The 19,783-nt window shown below is 39.8% G+C and overlaps 1 protein-coding gene across 1 annotated transcript in view; it reads right to left on the minus strand.

Annotated features, from left to right (window-relative positions):
* LOC145405338 (RYamide receptor-like) overlaps positions 1-19,783 on the minus strand; it is a 51,290-nt gene that overhangs the window by 4,749 nt on the left and 26,758 nt on the right. Inside the window, exons 5-10 of the mRNA XM_080276749.1 lie at positions 15,765-15,952; positions 8,739-8,908; positions 6,327-6,513; positions 3,750-3,915; positions 2,505-2,607; positions 1,378-1,395 (exon numbers count right to left, since the gene is read on the minus strand). Of these exons, the coding sequence (XP_080132875.1) occupies positions 1,378-1,395; positions 2,505-2,607; positions 3,750-3,915; positions 6,327-6,513; positions 8,739-8,908; positions 15,765-15,952 (832 nt within the window). The remainder of the gene's footprint in view (positions 1-1,377; positions 1,396-2,504; positions 2,608-3,749; positions 3,916-6,326; positions 6,514-8,738; positions 8,909-15,764; positions 15,953-19,783) is intronic.

A 19,783-nucleotide genomic window follows, 5' to 3' on the forward strand; every position in this document is an offset into this window, starting at 1 on the left:
AACAGATATTAAAAAATGGATAACAAGCAACAAGCTTACGCTAAACGTAAGCAAATCTCATTACATTATATTTAGAAGGAAACAAAGCACTGCAAATCAACCCAACATCTACATAGGTGCCTAGTCAATTGAAAGAGTGGACAGTATAAAATTCCTTCGTGTTATAACTGATGAACGTTTGTCATGGCATTTACATATCCAGTATCTCCATACAAAGATTAGCAAACAGTGTGGTATCATGTACCAAATTCGTAATCAACTAACAACACGGTCTTTTAAGCTCATTTATTACTCGCTGATTTTTCCTTTATTGTTTTATTGTAACAATGTAGGGAGTGGTGCTTATAAGAGACAACTAAACCGCTTATTTATAGTCCAAAAGAAATCGGTCCGTATAATGGAAAACTTACGCAAATATGACCACACTAATCCATCTTTCAAGAAATTGGGTATCCTAAAATTGCCTGATATAAAATCCTACTGCACTGCTTTGTTTGTTTACAAGTCTCTGCACAACCTGTCATTTAACAGTTACTTTGATTTTAATATGATCGGTATAATCTCCGAAATAACTGTAATCTAAAAATACCGCTCATGGCTTCAACCCAGTCCCAGTCACATATCACTTATCAGGGACCCAAAGTTTGGAATGGTATCCCAATGGCCATTTGGGAACTAAGCGAGGCTGTATCTTTCAAATCTGCTTATAAATCCTACTTACTATCAAAGTCCTAATTCTTTAAATTAGTTGACTTTCATTATTATTATTATTTATTATTATTATTGTTATTGTGGTAGTTATTATTATTGTTACCATTATTACTGGTATTATTATAAAATTACCTCCGTTTTGTTGTAGTGCTGTCTTGTATATACCCTTTATTAAAATCTTAAACTATTGTCATTCGGGGATGACCATTATTACTTAAAAGTCATACAGCTGATTTAGTAAAATCGTAGTTTTAGCCTTACTAGAAAACTGATGTTTACCAAAAGTGCATGAAATACAAGGTGCCTTTAAAGAGAGTTCCCGGACTCTCAAAAGGCTCAGCCGCTAGTAGACTAAGTGTTATGTCAACTATTATAATCTTTATGGCTAAATAAACATTTGACTTTGACTTTGACTTTGAAAGAAACCCCACAGCTTTCCAAGTGAATGTACCGAGGGTTTCAGTTGACATGCTGCACTTTGAAATCGAAATGGAAAAGATTTCTTGTTGAAACGCTAAGTTTTCTTGCATGAATTCTAATAATTAAATATCGGATATTACGCTCATAATTTTACATGAATGTTCTTCTATGTTTAGGGGGTGAAATCAGCAAGGATAATCTCCCCATTTTTGGGTTTTATCATTTGATCAATAGCTAAGCACTTACCGACGAAGTTCGTTGACACTGCAAGTCGGGAACAGAGACCTGAACATTGCGCGTGTGATAAATGCTACGGCTCCTCGTTATATCCACATCCAGAGAGAAAACTTGAGAAAATAATGATTTTAGCTCAATTATTCCTCTGTTACTGTTCAGCTACCTCACCAGAAATGTTAAAAGTTTACACCAAGATGAAATTATGACGATTGGCGTCCGTAGAAACGCTCGCTCGCTCGTCACGCGCTCACAAAACGTACTCTGCTGGTGTTTATTCTGCATATGGAGTTGTCAGAATGATTTAAGTAAAACACAAGAGGGCGGCAAGCTGTAATAAGCAAAATAAATATCTTAGGGAACGGTATTAACCAATGAGAATACAAGCCCAGATCTTGCAGGAGGGGTTAGCTACAGCATTCAAAGATCATTTCACTACTAAGGGGCCTTTCTGTGGCCTGTATTCTCGTCGGTTAAGGAAGCTCCCTAACACTTTTTCCTAAGAGAGTTATTTTGCGTATTACAATTTTCTGTCCTCTTCTGTGTTACTTAAATTATATTAACATCACCATATTCCGTATAACTAACGCACAAAGCAACATTAGCCGTATTAAAAAACAAATCGGTATGGAAGAGGTGTAAGGGAGCTTCCTTAATTGACGAGAATATGAGTCTATGTATTATATCCTATACTGTGGCTATAAGAGAATAAAAAGGACGTTCCATATTCTCTTAGGATATGAAAGCTCCCTAAAACATTTTTTCCTAAGTGATTTATTTTGCTTCTTCCACGTTACTGTCCTCATCTATGTTACATAAATCCCTCCAATATCGCCCTACTCAGCGTAAGGTATAAAAGGACAGTAATAACCCATTGGCAAAAATAAGTCGCTAAAGAAGAGGTTTTAGGGAGCTTCCTTACCCGACAAGAATACGAGCTCTTTAACTTCTTTTCCTAAGCTATTTGTTTTGTTTATTTCATCTTACTGTCCTCTTCTGTGTTACATAACTCCTTCGAATATTATCATACCCTGCATAAAAAAACATAAAAAAAGGATATTAGCCATCCATATTCAAAAATAAGGCGCTAAGGATGAGGTGTTAGGGAGCTTCCTAATGAGAATACGGGCCTTACTCACCTGCCCTTGACCTTGAGTGACCCCAGTTCCAGAAGCACTGCAGGTTCCGGACCAGAGCAGCCCAAGGTCGTCTCCCGCGTGCCACCAGTCACGCCCTTCCGACCTGAGGGCATGATGGCAGGGAACATAAAGACACGTGTGACTCGTAAGGACAGGTGTTATACATAAAGACAGGTGTTACAGATAAGGACAGGGGTTACACACAAAGACACACGTTACACATGAGGACAGGTGTTATACATAATGACAGGTGTTATACATAAGGACAGGTGTTATACATAATGACAGGTGTTGTACATAAGGACAGGTGTTATACATAAGGACAGGTGTTATACACAATGACAGGTGGTATACATAATAACAGGTGTTATACATAAGGACAGGTGGTATACATAAGGACAGGTGTTGTACATAAGGACAGGTGTTATACATAATGACAGGTGTTATATACAAGGACTGGTGTTATGCATAATGACAGGTATCATACATAATGACAGGTGTTATATACAAGGACAGGTGTTATCTATAAGGACAGGTGTTATCTATAAGGAAAGGTATTACACATAAAGACAGGTGTTATACATTAGGACAGGTGTTATATATAAGGACAGGTGTTATATACAAAGGCAATGGCAAAGAAGATACAGTAAATGCAAATGTAATAAAGTGGTCCATATATAACGTTCCTCTTCTATTGGGTGATATCTTGTGTGTTGTGGGGACGGCCCAGTCAGCGATATCAGTGTCTGTCCTGCATTGTTTTATTTTACTTTACTTTTTTATTAAAGATGAACAGAGGACGGAAAAACAAATGAAATAAGAAAAATCCATACATTAGATTACAGGTGTCCTCGAGTCATAAAAATATCTGTAACACTGCCACATCCACGCCCACACCAGCAGATTGAGCCGTCCACGCAACACATAAGATATTGTTAGATGAGTCTCAAGTGGAGCGCAATTTATGAATCAACCATCTATCAGCCTGTGCTAAAATCCCTTATATAGTTCTAGCGTGATATTGCAGCATCACTACAGGATATGTACAGGAATAGTCAAGAATATCGATCCACTATTTAGTCGACGAATTACGAAACTCTTAACACAATATTCTGAAAAGCATGTTGATCTGGGAAGATAACACCTCAAAGTTGCAAAGGTAATTGTTCACTGACTTGCAATTTATCGTCAGGCAGGGGATCGACATTACTCTGCAAGGATATAACAGGCCAGTGCAATACTAACGTGTGGTGAGGGTGGTGTGTGTGCTGGTGCGTCCGCATGTGAGGAGGGAGACGAGGCCTTGACGGAAGCTGGCGTTGAACCCACAGTAAATAATGGGGTTGAGGGCGGAGTTGGAGTAGGCGAGGAAGTAGGCCAGGAATTCCATTGTAGGGAACCAATCGGGGAGCTGGAGGGGCAGAGACAGGGGAGAGGGGAGGTTAGAGGGGAGAGCAGACTTACATTCGTATTCTAAATCGCACAGGAGGCTTACTGTAGTAGCAGCTAAGCGATATATTTTGCATATTACACGTAAACAGTGCTGTATATAGGTTGGGCTTAGAGTCGTATGTGGTTAGGATGCTTACTAACATCCCTTCCTTACCGGTTTATTTCTGATTCTGCACTAACACCTCTTCCTTACCGGTTTATTTCTGATTCTGCCCTAACACCTCTTCCTTACCGGTTTATTTCTGATTCTGCCCTAACACCTCTTCCTTACCGGCTTAGTTCTGATTCTGCACTAACACCTCTTCCTTACCGGTTTATTTCTGATTCTGCACTAACACCTCTTCCTTACCGGTTTATTCCTGATTCTGTTCCGTTACTATATCCTTGAGTGTTATTCATGCAATCTATATCGATATTAAGATGTAAGACGCAACCCAAAATGAGGATATTAATGAGCTGGGAAAATAAATCGCTAAGGAAGAGGACCTAGGGCACCTTACCAGACGAGAATGCCAGCCGAAATCGCATAGGAGGCTTGCTATTACCTCTTCCTAAGCGATTTATTTTTTTTATCGACATACTCTGGATCAGTGACATGCAAGAGGATACTGAGGTGTAAGGTGCAGAATAAATAGCTGAGTTAAAGGTGCTACGAAGCCTGCAATACCACTTTAGAATACGCTCGAATGAGTACGTTGGATTAATTATAAAGATTTTGTTAATTATAGTAATCAAAACAAAGAACAAATGTTAGTATTCTCGGCTAATAAGGAAGCTCCCTAACACCTACGAATTACCGATTTACTTTTGAATGCGGCTGCTAATATAGTTTCGTACGTTACTTATGCAGAGTACGGTGATAATAGAATGATTTAAATGACACAGAACACGAAGGCAAAGTGCAATAAGCAAAATAAATCGCTTAGGAAGAGGTGTTAGGGAGCTTTCTTAACCGACGAGAACAGCGGGCTAAGGCACATGCACAGTAATGAACACTAAAACTCTAAATTTATATTCAAGTATAAATTAATGCTTTGGTCCCGACTGCCGTATCAGTGGGTGAGACCTGGTTATGGTACAGAGGCAGACACGAGGATCCTCCCAAAGTCTGAAGAATACTTAGTGGAAATATCGAAGCATCTGAAACACATTAACCGAGATGGGGTTTGGATTGTATTTCGCTGTTTGTAAATTTTCTTCAGGCGAAACTGGGAAAGCAATTGTGTGTGTGTGTGTGTGTGTGTGTGTGTGTGTGTGTGTGTGTGTGTGTGTGTGTGTGTGTGTGTGTGTGTGTGTGTGTGTGTGTGTGTGTGTGTGTGTGTGTGTGTGTGTGTGTGTGTGTGTGTGTGTGTGTGTGTGTGTGTGTGTGTGTGTGTGTGTGTGTGTGTGTGTGTGTTGTCGAGCAGCTGTTATCTTGAACATGAATCCACTCTGGCTGCTTCGACTTGATGTTCCGAAGCGACAGGCAGAAGAGAATTACAAAAGAATCCACAGACACAAATTGCTGATAAAATAACATAATTTCCCAGCCAATCCCCCCATTAAGATCTTCCCTGATTGTGTCCACGGCAAATGAATCGCTCCCAGGCTCCGGAAATTATCTTGCATTGTCCCCCGGTGTGCACTTGACGAGAAGACTTCCACAGAAAATATTATCTTAGGAAAATCAATAGGAATTTTTGTGATTCTGGTCTCGTATTCTTGTCGGTGAAGGAAGCTCCCTAACACCTTTTCCTTAGTGATTTATTTTTTTGCATATAGGAGGTTAATGTCCATTTGGACGCCATTTAAGGAAAGTATGGCGATATTTGCAAGAATTTATATGATGCAGATAAGGACAATAAGGTGTAATAAACAAAATAAATTGCTTAAGAAAAGGTGTTAGGGAGCTTCCACAACTGACGAGAGTACGGGCCTAGATTCTCACAAGTCCAGTAACCCCAAAGAAATAAAGTTGTGGCCTCTGGGTTGGTTATCTGAACAAGAACGAAAAAAGAAAGAAAGAAGAATAAGCCTGGGTTGTTGCTCTAGAAATATCAGTGTTGTGTGTTGCTTCTTCAGTGGTGGTTCCTCATGACAGAAAGAAGGTTTACGTTATTTTTCTGTTTTTTCGTTTTCTCTTTTTCTTTTTCCTCGTCTTTTTTTGTTTTTATTTTCTTTCTTTCTTGCTTTCTGCCTGTCTGTCTGTTATTTCATTCTTTCCATCTGTCTTTCTGTCTGCTTTTCTTTCTTTCTTTCTGCCTGCCTGTCTGTCTGTCTGTCTGTCTTTTTCTTCTCTTTCTTTCTTTTTGTCTATCTGCCTGTCTTTTTATTATTATTATTATTAATTTTTGTTTTTACCCTAACAGGAGTGATGACATCCCCACTTACACTGTCATGCTCGACGAAGTTGGTGTAGAGTATAAGTGTCTGCAGCGGGGTCCAGCAGATGACAAACACGAGCAGCACCACGCTCACCATCTTGACCACCCTCTTCTTGGAGCGCAGGGCGATGTTGCGAGACGGCGCAGATTGCTCCCCCGGCATCCGCGACACCCACAGCGTCCACACCACCAGGCTGCGGCGGCGGCGGCAGAAGGCAGGAAGAGGGTTAAAAGAGCCAATTCTCTAGTGAGTTTGGGAGGCTTAGTACAGCGGTTCCCGAGTAGTTTGGTATGAAATAATAATAATAATAATAATAATAATAATTATTATTATTATTATTATTATTATTATTACCTCCAGCAACGAAGTTGGAGGAGGTTATGTATTCAGCTATGTTTGTCTGTCTGTCTGTTTGTCCAGACGATATCTCCAAAAGTTCTCAATGAATTTCAATGAAATTTTTTGGAAGGGTGGGCCATGGGCCAAGAAAGAGTTTTTAAATATTGGGGCGGATCCGGATCCTGCAATGGCACTGACAGAAGTATGCGCTGTCTGAATGCTTCCTAGTTATTATTATTATTATTATTATTATTATTATTATTAATATTATTATTGTTATTATCATCATTATTATTATTACTATCAGTAGTTGTAGTAGTAGTAGTAGTAGTAGTAGTAGTAGTAGTAGTAGTAGTAGTACTACTACTACTACTACTACTATTAGTACTACTACTACTACTACTATTTGGTGCACATTGCTCCTACGCCAAAACATATTCATCTCTTCTTAAAAGCATCCTTATTGATAATGTTGTTACCCTGCTTAAGAGTGAATATAAAGTGAATGTTCTTATAGACTGTTTAATTGTCATAATCTGTCGCTTAATATGGGCACAAAGCCATGAAGACAGGCGGGCCCTTGTTTATTTTACGAATATTAGTGTATTTATCAAAGGGATATGGGACTGAGCCTTTGAATGGATGAACATAGGTATTTTTTATTTTTTTAAATATTTTTTTCAACTGCATTTTTAACATTTTTCTTCATGAGATTTATATTTTCTGTTTTAACACACACGTCTTTCTGATGCTATTAATTTGTTTTATTCGTCCATTTTTATTTATTTTCTAACTTATGGACTCTAGATTTTTATAATTAAGATAATATTTTGTAGTTACTAGTTTTAGTGATTGTTTTAATAATAAAGAGGATTTATTAATTAGTTGTATTTTTATACTTGGCGTGTGGTTTATTTGTACACATTAAATACATTGTGTCAGCTGAGTTATCCTAAGGTTATTTATTCTTCCCTTTTTTGTTATAAATAACGTTATAGGCTGTCAAATAACTTATCATGTATAGATGTATGTGTTAATCCCTGTCACTTCATGTCATTGTATATTTATAAATATGTATATAATTATGTATATGGATTGTACGCACAGTATATGAGTGCGTGTACGTGTTTTTGCAGAAAAGTTTTACTGTGTAATACTGTTATGTACATCCAGTTAGCCTACTATATGGACTCTGTACACAATGTGGTGAGCACTATTCATGAACTTGTACACTCGGTCACAAAAGTATCGGTGCACAACATGCGTGAAACATTTGGGACCACAGAACGAAGGTCACTGAAATATTAGTATCCGACCTACCACACGTTGGTAGCCCTGATGTCGGGAGGTGTTATATATCGCCAACTAGCAATATCCTCTTGCAAACATATAGCAAATGTAATGTTTATATAGACAGACACTGATGATACACAATGACACGTTGGTAATGTCAGCAGTTGTTTGAACCTTTTCGGTAGGCATCGCATCCCCTGTGCACCGATACTTTTGTGATCCAGTGTACAGTATGATGGATATTAAGCATATGTATGCTATACAGTATACTATAGTACATATTCTCAAACTATGTAATTATATTACAAAATAAAGTGAAATGGAATGAGTGGGTTCCCAGTTGGAGACAGGACTGTCAAATGGCAGAGGATAAGGCGACATGGAGGCGATTTACTTGGGTCCATTCCTTACGGGATTAAGGTATCAGGCTATAGAGAGACAGACAGACAGACAGACGGACAGCTAGATGGATAGATAGATAGACAGATACACAGATTAAAAAGACGGAGAGATAAAAACATTAGGTCAAGTTAGAATGAAAAGAGTACAGCACACAGCGATGACAAGGCCGGAAGGATGGGAATATTAGCCCAAGGTACTCGTAGATGTGAAGAGTATAGGAGGAAATTCATCTACTCAATATTAGGCCAAGTTAAAGAGTGAGGGATATAGGAAGGAAATTCATCAACTCAACAGAAAGCCAAGTTAGAGTGAGAAGAGTATAGGAGGAACTTCAGACGCTCAATTTTAGGTCAAGATTTAGTGAGAAAAGTACAGCTTCCTTACCCGTAGTTGACGAACATGATAACGACTGGAAGGAAGTACAGGGCAATGGTGAGGACGGTGTAGTAGAGCTTCTTAGCGTTGTAGGTCACCAAGCACATACGCAGCTCAGGATCAAATTGGCTCTCCGTGGGCCAGAATTCCTCACAGGTCCATGACGTAAAATTAGACCACTGGAAAAGGAAGAAAGTTAGGCTAATGCCTGGACCAGTGGAGGAAGAAGAAGAAAGGTTAGATAAAAGCTTGGATCACTGGATATAATAATATTAATAATAATATTAATAATAATAATAATAATAACAACAACAATAACGATAACGATAATAATAATGATAATAGTAGTAGTAGTAATAATAATAATAATAAAAAATAATAATAATAATAAAATAATAATAATGACAATGATAATAATAAAAATAACAAAAATAATTATAATAATAATGTCTTTTTCGGTCTGTCTTCCATAGCTCTACCCTTAACGTTCATATCACTTACCCTTCACATTCAGTTACTATTGTCATCCCTCATCCTCTCCATTTGCCCAAACCATCACAGTCTACCCCTTCTCATCACAACCCTAACACATCACAGACCCATTCTTCCTCTCGACTCTTCATTCTTAGTCAAAATTTTCAAAAATTATCGCTGAAATAGGTTGTTTGTTCAGACCTTCGCGTTCTGTTTTAATAACATGACTTAACACAAAAAGCAATATTCGTCGTACTCTAACTTGGCCTAAACTTGCCATCTCTTCATCTAGGATACTGAGCTGTAGCATGAGACTAATACTTCATAATGATGCAAGTCATGAAGAAGTGCTATGGAGAGGATGTAGCGCTACGTTATGGCCTTATTCTGCCACTGAGCTACGTGAAATAAGCTTCGAAAGGACGCAAATTTACGCCATCTTGAAGTGAAAGAACTACAGCGACCTTATTACACCTACCGAGAGCTTCCTATAGAAATGAATGGGGCTGGATCGTGAGGCTGGGCGAGGCGCAGGCGTGTAGCTTTTTATATAACAAGATATGGACTCCACTTTGAAATATTATTATTATTATTATTATTATTATTATTATTATTATTATCATTATTATATTATTATCATTATTATTATTATTATTAGTAGTAGTAGTAGTAGCGGTAGTAGTAGTAGTAGTAGTAGTAGTGGTAGTAGTAGTAGTAGTAGTAGTAGTAGTAGTAGTAGCAGTAGTAGCAATTCCAGGCTTAGCTGAACATGAACCCGGTGGACTGCAGGCCAAAGTTACCCTGTACTGTAAAGCACTTTGAAACACTATGACAAAATGTACATATAGACCCAGACACAAGGGCTCGTATTTTCGTAGGATAAGGAAGCTCCCTAACACCTGTTCCTTAGCGGTTTACTTTTGGGTATAGATAGTGTTACGTAGCCTATGATTTCATCATCCTTTGTGTAATTTTAACGCACAGTTGCTGCATGTTTGATCACGAGCGTATTCTGCCTCAGTCCCCCCTTCTACCGTTATAGTAGAGTAAGTCGTTCTCTCTGTTATTCAGAGCGGGATTGTCAACTCTCTGTCCCCATGGCTTCATTTGCGCGTCCTTCTTACAAGTTGTATCAAGCTCTGCCGGCCCCTATATAATGAGCTCAGTCTTTGCATCATGGCCACTTAGATCTGCTCCTCATTTTGTTCACATCTCTGTCCTCCCCTGTATTATTATTGTGAGTGCTCAAGAAATCTCCAAACATCTAGCAGCTGTGTGTAATTTGAGTATAACTGTTGTTGCATTTTTCCTTGTACTGTGTAGCATAGGGTTAGTTCTTAGGCCTAGTGAGGTCTTTGTGATTAATGTTGGGTTTAATGTCAGTCATTTTTGATAATAGGTTGTATCTGTAATAATTTATCTTGCATTAACTGAGCATTACCTGGTGTATTTCATTTTATCAGGGCTGACTTAGATAAATTTACTCTTGCTAATTTCGTGTTAATAGAGGCTATTGCAGTTAACCATATATTTAACCTGTTTATTTGCCATTACATTATCCTTATGAGTTCTGAATGTTTTGTTGTTAGTTTAAGCATTAAACTTTGACTTGTAATTTTACCTAACCCTTTTGTTTTGAACCTGGAACTTTACGGGACAGTAGTGACTCTTAGTATTCTCACTTAAAGTGTACGTTATCTTTCTCTGTTCCGTAACATAAATTTGGCGACCTCTTATCAGGATATTCAGGATATTATCATAAGGATATTGCTTGATATTTTGTGACTGTTACTTATTAATTATGTCTACTATTACTACACTTGATGAAGCCAAAGATTTTTTGTCAAATGTGCAAACAGTGTGTGATGTAGAAAACAGAACAAAGAATGAACTTAAGCTTGTTGCTCAACAATTGGGAATTGCTGTTCGCTCTCATCATTCTAAAGATCAAATTGTTGACATGATTAATGAAAGCTTGTTTAATGTAACTCCTCCAAATGAGCAAACGCAGATTGAATTAGCTAAGTTACAGCTAGCCCTGCAGGAGGCTCGTGTGAAGGAAGCTGAATTTCAAGCACGTGCTAAGGAGGCGGAGTCTCAGGCTAAGGAGGCTTGTGTTAAGGAGGCTGAATTTCAGGCAAATGCTCGTATTCAAGAGGCACAGGTACAGGCTCAGACACAAATTGAACTTGCCAGGATTCAGGCAGACCATGAGTATCGCATGAAACAAGGTGGAACTGGATCATCTTGCTCTGATGATTTTGATGTGGCTAAAAATGTTAAACTTGTCCCTCCTTTTAATGAATCTGATTTAACAAAGTATTTTCAGTTGTTTGAGAGGGTAGCTACAGGTTTTAATTGGCCCAAAAAGTATTGGCCAGTACTCCTTCAAACTGTTCTCACCAGTAAAGCTCAAGTAACTTATGCATCTTTGCCTCAGGATCAATCTGACAATTATGATGTAGTTAAGAGCTTGATTCTTAAGGCCTATGAGCTTGTTCCTGAAGCCTATACAGTAAAATTTAGGACAACTTACAAGCAAGATAAGCAATCCCATGTTGAGTATGCAAAAATCAAAGAAGATTTGTTAGAACAGTGGTTAAATTCTAAGAATGTGGATTCTGATTTTGGTAAATTTAAGCAGATGATTTTGCTGGAGGACTTCAAAAGGTGTATTAGTAAAGATGTAAGCCTATATCTTGATGAGAGAAGAATAGATAATTTGTCTGATGCTGCAGTTTTAGCTGATGAATATGTTCTCACTCACAAGAGATATTCTAGAGAAAAAGGGAAAGCTGAGAGTAAGTACGTTGCCTCTACTCAGAGTACAGGTAACAGGAAAGAGAATAAAGATGATGTTTCTCAGGAAGTACATACCAGCTTCACCTCTAGATTTCAGAAAAGTAAATGTACTTATTGTAGTAAGCTTGGTCATACTACGGAGAGATGTTTCAGGAGACAGCGTGATGTGAACAAAAAGGAGTCTTTAAATATTCAGTCAATTGGTCTAGTGTCCACTCTTGAGAGTTCCCAGAATTCTTTAACTGAGTTAACTGAACCTGCTTTGAGGGGTAACTTAAATTCTCATGATGGAGCTCCTCTTTGAGCAGTAACGTGGGTGACACTCTCAAGAGTTCATGTGCTAATTTCCTGTCTGATGGTTTTGTCAGTCCTCTGGACAGTAATGACAGGAAATCAGTTCAAATATATCGTGATACAGGTGCTTGCCAATCCCTTATGCTGACCAGTGTTCTAGGCTCTAATGTTAATTCCTCTGATGAAACTGTAATCTTACAAGGTGTAGGGAATAATTACTTCTCTGTCCCTCTGTGCAGAGTGAATTTAGAGTCTGGTTTTGTTAATGGTTCCGTTATGGTTGGGTTGGTTGAGACACTCCCAATGTCAGGTGTAACTTTCTTACTTGGAAATGATATTGGTGGAAGTCAAGTGTGTCCAGCTCCTCAGTTGTCTAGTGAGCCAGTGGCTGCGACCCAGGATTGTGATGTCCCTGATGTGTTCCCTGCATGTGCTGTCACTAGGGCTAAGTCTAAAGTTACTGGTGATTTAGAGGATAATGATGATGATGATGTTATCCTAGCTGACACTTTTCTTGCTAATTTGGACCACTCACCAGATGAGTCAGTACCCCGTAGTGTTGATAATTTGTCTCGTCAAGAGTTGGTTGAGTTGCAGGTTGCTGACCCTGAGTTGAAAGGTCTAGCTAACTCTGCTTACAGTGAAGAAGAGTCAGCCGGTGCTTCTACTTGTTATTATGTAAAGTCAGGAGTACTTATGAGGAAGTGGAGACCCCCAACAGCATCAGCCGACTGTGAATGGGAGGTTGTACATCAAGTTGTCATCCCTCGTGTTTGTAGGCAGGATATCATTCGAGTGGCTCATGATTCCAGTTTGGTAGGACACCTTGGAGTGAGGAAGACTGTGGCACGCATTTTGAAACACTTCTACTGGCCAGGTATCTTCAGGGATGTTTCCTGGTATTGTAAGTCTTGTCACACCTGTCAAGTTGTGGGGAAGTGTAATCAGACCGAAAAGGTTGCACCTCTAGTTCCCATTCCTCCTTTTGAGGCGCCTTTCACCCGTGTGTTGGTGGATATTGTGGGCCCTCTTCCTAAGACTTCTTCAGGATTTTCTTATGTGTTGACCATGATTGATATGGCTACTCGTTATCCTGAAGCCATTCCACTTAGAAACATCTCAGCAAAGAACGTGGTTAAGGAAATGCTAGGGTTCTTCACAAAGTTTGGTCTGCCCAAGGAGGTACAGTCAGACCGGGGAAGTAATTTCATGTCAAACGTTTTCAAGCAGTCTCTGAAAGAGTTGGGCATCACCCAGATCACGTCTTCAGCTTACCATCCCCAGACCCAAGGAGCGTTGGAGAGATATCATCAAACACTCAAATCGATGCTCAAGAAATACTGTTTGGAACATCAGAAAGACTGGGATAAAGGTCTTCCATTCGTTGTGTTTGCTGCAAGAGAATCTCCAAATGAATCACTGGGCTTCTCACCCTTTGAACTACTGTTTGGCCATGAAGTAAGAGGACCCCTTAAGCTACTCAAGGAATGCTGGCTGTCGGAGGAAGATGACGTCAACCTGCTGGAGTATGTGATGAAGTTCAAAGAACGGCTGTCCACTGCTTTACAACTGGCGAGAGAGAATTTAGGAGCTGCTCAGAAGATGAAGACTTGGTATGATAAGAAGTCCAGGTTACGCCACTTTCAGCCAGGAGATCAGGTTTTGATTCTGCTACCAGTTCATGGGCAACCTCTTCAAGCCAAGTTTAGTGGTCCTTATTTCGTGGAGAAGAAACTAAGTGATGTCAACTATGTCATCGCCACACCAGATCGTAGAAAGAACAAGCAACTTTGTCACATCAACATGCTAAAGTTATATCACAGGCGGGACGAAAATAATCCAGTCTGCACTGTAGCTGTTCCACCCGAGTCTGCAAGTGAAGCTCTCCCATGCAGTATGAGCCTGAGTGATAGTTTGGGGAAGAATCCTGATATCATGAATGATCTCCAGACTAAGCTTTCTCATCTACCTCCCGAGGAAAGGCAGGAGTTTTCGGCATTACTGCAGGAGTACCCGCAAGTGTTCCGTGCCACTCCAGGAAGAACCACTGTGTTGATGCATGATGTCGATGTTGGAGACGCAAAGCCAATTAAACTGCCTCCTTACCGTGTGAACCCAGTGAAAGTTCCTCTCATCCAGAAGGAGCTTGGCTACCTGTTGGACCACAAGATGATTGAGCCCTGTCAGAGCGAGTGGAGTTCTCCTGTCACTCTAGTCCCTAAGCCAGGCGGGTCACAGCGGCTTTGCATCGACTACAGACGTGTTAATCAGATAACCAAAACAGACACTTACCCTCTCCCTCGTGTGGAAGATTGCATAGACAAGATCGGAAAGTCTAGGTACATAAGTAAGTTTGATTTGTTAAAGGGATACTGGCAAGTACCTATGACTGAACGTGCTAGGGAGATCTCATGTTTTGTAACATTAGGAAAGACTTTTGCATGTTCTGTAATGCCCTATACAGATTGTTTTAGAGTAATAAGAAATTTCCTTTGCAAATTTCTTTTTCTTTGTGGGGAGGTGTTACATAGCCTATGATTTCATCATCCTTTGTGTAATTTTAACGCACAGTTGCTGCATGTTTGATCACGAGCGTATTCTGCCTCAGTCCCCCCCTTCTACCGTTATAGTAGAGTAAGTCGTTCTCTCTGTTATTCAGAGCGGGATTGTCAACTCTCTGTCCCCATGGCTTCATTTGCGCGTCCTTCTTACAAGTTGTATCAAGCTCTGCCGGCCCCTATATAATGAGCTCAGTCTTTGCATCATGGCCACTTAGATCTGCTCCTCATTTTGTTCACATCTCTGTCCTCCCCTGTATTATTATTGTGAGTGCTCAAGAAATCTCCAAACATCTAGCAGCTGTGTGTAATTTGAGTATAACTGTTGTTGCATTTTTTCTTGTACTGTGTAGCATAGGGTTAGTTCTTAGGCCTAGTGAGGTCTTTGTGATTAATGTTGGGTTTTATGTCAGTCATTTTTGATAATAGGTTGTATCTGTAATAATTTATCTTGCATTAACTGAGCATTACCTGGTGTATTTCATTTTATCAGGGCTGACTTAGATAAATTTACTCTTGCTAATTTCGTGTTAATAGAGGCTATTGCAGTTAACCATATATTTAACCTGTTTATTTGCCATTACATTATCCTTATGAGTTCTGAATGTTTTGTTGTTAGTTTAAGCATTAAACTTTGACTTGTAATTTTACCTAACCCTTTTGTTTTGAACCTGGAACTTTACGGGACAGTAGTGACTCTTAGTATTCTCACTTAAAGTGTACGTTATCTTTCTCTGTTCCGTAACAATAGTTAGTACCCTTCTGAACGTTATTTATGCCGAGTATGGTGATATAGGAAGGATATATAAACGACAGAAGAGGACATAAGGTGTAATGAAGAATAATTTTAGCAGGGGGATTTGAGACACAAAATCAGTGCAGAGGTACAGACAGCGCCAACACCTACCGTGGTACTGTAGAGCTCCCTGTAAAAGAGTATTGGGCAGGAGAGTAGGGCGGACACCACCCACACGGCTGCGATGGCTCTGTGGGCGTGGTTGGGCCAGATGCGGGCGTGGAGGGGGAACATCACCGCGACGAACCGACCCACGCTTATCACCGTCAGCGTCAGCACACTCGCCAGCAGCGACGTAGCTGAAGCAGGAGGAAAGATTAGCGTTGAATTACTGGCAGTTGACTGAGCCAGGGCGAAGAAGGGAGGCTGCTACTATTCCTACTACAACTGCTGCAACACTCCTACTATTACTACTACTACTACTACTAGTACTACTACTGCTTCTACTACTACTACTACTACTACTACTACTATTACTACTACTGCTACTACTACTACTACTACTGTCATCATCATCATCATCTTTTTTTTTATTGTGAAGTTCCACTTTTATTTTTTGGTTGCTTATTCTTCACTCGAAGTCTGTTATTACTGTTGTTGTTGTTGTTGTTGTTGCTTAACCCAAGTCTGCCTGACGTGGCAGATCCATCGACCGCAGGTAAGCAACTGCCCCCACGGGGTCTTCCCACAGGGTCCCTTCACAGCTGATGTGTTTGCATCTCAGTGTGGCATGTGCTGTGCAGTGCTCCAGTGTGTGTTACGCTGTGTATGTGTGTTAGTGTGGCATGTGCTGTGCAGTGCTCCAGTGTGTGTTACGCTGTGTATGTGTGTTAGTGTGGCATGTGCTGTGCAGTGCTCCAGTGTGTGTTATGCTGTGTATGTGTGTTAGTGTGGCATGTGCTGTGCAGTGCTCCAGTGTGTGTTATGCTGTGTATGTGTGTTAGTGTGGCATGTGCTGTGCAGTGCTCCAGTGTGTGTTATGCTGTGTATGTGTGTTAGTGTGGCATGTGCTGTGCAGTGCTCCAGCGTGTGTGTTATGCTGTGTGAGTCTGTTCTCCAGGCTGGGCACGTGTCGTCTGCGATTCAATCCAGTCCAAATCTCAGCTGGATACTGAGGAGTGCTGGCTGGTGTTCTGATCTAAGCCAAACTAGGTGAACTTGATCACCTCTGATGAAAAGTAGGTGGATGCTGGGAGGGAGGCCTTGTAGCACAGTACATCGACTGAGGTGTTGTACTGGCCTGCGTGTGTGTATTTGGTGTTAATCCTCATTCTATACAGCACTCCCCTACCCTCATGCCTAGCTCCTTCAGACATTCAACTTATTATATTGCTCTTAATTCTGAAGCTTCTATGATTCATCCTTGCCTTACAGGATCGTCTGGCGTTAATTGGAATAAAATACGATCGTCTTAAGAGATGTAACGTTACCAGTAATTACACTCAGACTCCTATGACTAAATCACTTGGAGATAGCAAAAACATGCACATAAAAATATACACCATGATTCAAAGAGTTAATATTCACTCAGCATACACTATTAGCCTCAGTGCCTGGCTTGCTGTTCAAATATTCATCTTTTTCTGTCCCTCTGAAGTGCATCCCTCCCCTGTGTTCATGCTCCGTAAAATTTAACACAGACGCTTTTATCTGTTTCTCTGTCTTGTATCTGCACTGGGGTGGGTGGGATAGGTGGGTGGGTTTGGTGGGTGGGATGGATTGGAAGGGTGGGGTGAGGTGGGTGGTTCTTCTGGGTGGGAAGGATGGGCAGGGTGGATGAGTTGATGGACTGATCAAGTTTAAAGATTTTGACAATATATCATCAAAGGTTATTACCGCCACACAGCAAGAGTGAAATTAAAGCAAGGATAATAATCTATATCTACTTCCCTACTTACCCACTACCTACCCACCTGCCTACCTACCTCCCTAGTACCTACTTTTTTACCTCTCTCTCTCTCTCTCTCTCATTTGAGCTAGATCTAAACCCATACTTAACATCACTTGAAACTCACATATAATTCCTTATTTTGGGTCAACCTCTTCCTTGCGAGTACGTACTTTATCTTCTCATATCAGTCATTCAGTTCTTTACTTCATTTTCAGGAGAGTAGGGGCCCAGGGCTAGGCAGACAAATCCAGTTATTAAAGGCAGGTTTGATCAGTCCCTCTTCCCTGAGTTGCAAAATGCGCGCAAAACATTCCCAGCCTTCCCTCGGACATAATCCCATATGGAACGCCTTAATCCACGTGGCCACCAGGCGTCCATTTCGTTACACAGTTACCGCTCAGCGCAATGAATCATTTCCTGGGTGAGAGAGAGAGAGAGAGAGAGAGAGAGAGAGAGAGAGAGAGAGAGAGAGAGAGAGAGAGAGACTAATTTGTCACTGTAAATTCGTTTAAAGATAGCACTACATCAAATGTGTGGATGATGGACCCACACACTTCCACGTCAAGGCTATTTCTGTCTTTATTGATATTACTGTACTTGGAAGTAACAAAAATAAAATAATCCATCGTAATGAAGGCGTTACCCCTGTTAAGTCAACTACCCGTTTTCTGTGTATCACTACAACTACACTGTTATATTCAATTTAATTCCAACCTCTAATTAAGGACTTGCGAGTTTTGGGTTCGTATTCTGTCGGGTAAGGAAGCTCCCTAGCACCTCTTCCTTAGCGATCTATTTTTGGATATGGCTGATTAATATCCATTTCTGCACTATTTTTGCAGAGTAAGGCAACATCAGAAGGATTTACATTTTATAACACAGAAGTACGACAGTAAGGTGTAAAAAGCAATATAAACTGTTTACGAAAAGATGTTAGGGAGCTTCTGTAACCGACGAGAATACGGACCTTAGGCTATATGGAAATTCAGATTATCGACATTCGTGATTTTTGTACTATTAGCTTGGACCTAGTTTTCAGTCAGATAAATATCGTGTAAAAATAGCGTTGTCTTATTACCACGTATTTGCTAAACAATGTTATGCTTCGAAATAGTGGTCAACAAATAAGTACAATATCGAGGACTGTCCATCATATCAGTGTTCAAGAAGTTGCCTATTATTTTTCTTATATACGACTAAATCAAAGCATAACACTTCTAATTAAGTATCTGCTATTGTTTCAAAGTTTTTTTTTCAAGCGGCATTTTACTTAAAACGAATTTTAAGCTACATTACGAAAATGATCCATGTCGATATTCTGATCTTTCTTATAGTCCAAAATTCACAATGTCAGTTATGAGGTGCTGCTGAACGTTGGAAAAAATCTCGCTGAAAATGTATTGTATGGTGACAGCAGGAGTAATAATGATGATGATGATGATGATAATAATATAATAATAATAATAATAATCAATAATAATAATAATAATAATAATAATAACAGTAACTAGAACACAGTAAAACTGTCTAAAGGCAATTTTGATAAATATCCCACAGCCATTGCCTACTAGAAGCCGAGCCATTAAGGGACCTTGAGGTAAAGGTACATGTCACCTTAAGTCATTACGGTTTATAAATCCACGAAATTTGGTGGCTTTAGCTTTAATCCTTCGTGGAAAATTAGATTGGATCCTGATTATCCAGAACAGTCCCAGTTTTGTACCTCAGGCGATCTCAGTGAATATTCAGCCGATTGGAACCATATTCCTTCCTGCACTGCGTCCTCCTTCAGGCTATATTGAAGTAAACTGTCAGCTTCCTAGCTTAGGCAGTTCTTGAGATAGTGTGGATGACTCATTTTCCTGTTTTTAAGATAATATCCAGAGATCTGCTTGATGGACAGCCACCAATTTTGGTCAAAAGAGACGGACGTCTGTCCGACCAAGTTTGAAGACTCCATGTCGAATAGCCTTTGAATTATCGCAATATTAAAATGTTTTAATAATAATAATGATAATAATATCATCATCATCATCATCATCATCATCATCAAAATAATAATAATGATAAAAACAAGACAACTTCCCTCAGGGACATGGGAAGCTTTACTACACCAACAACTACTACTACTGCTACTAAATATACGGGACGGGAGGTGTTGATATCTTTTTACACATTTCACTGCTTTCATGAAGGGTGGTACATATATTACGCTGCCCTTCTACTCCACTGGGCGATT

The sequence above is a fragment of the Coenobita brevimanus genome, chromosome 66 (assembly GCF_032717465.1).
Source record: "Coenobita brevimanus isolate Jiangsu-jjx chromosome 66, ASM3271746v2, whole genome shotgun sequence".
In the NCBI taxonomy this organism is placed as follows: Eukaryota; Metazoa; Arthropoda; class Malacostraca; order Decapoda; family Coenobitidae; genus Coenobita; species Coenobita brevimanus.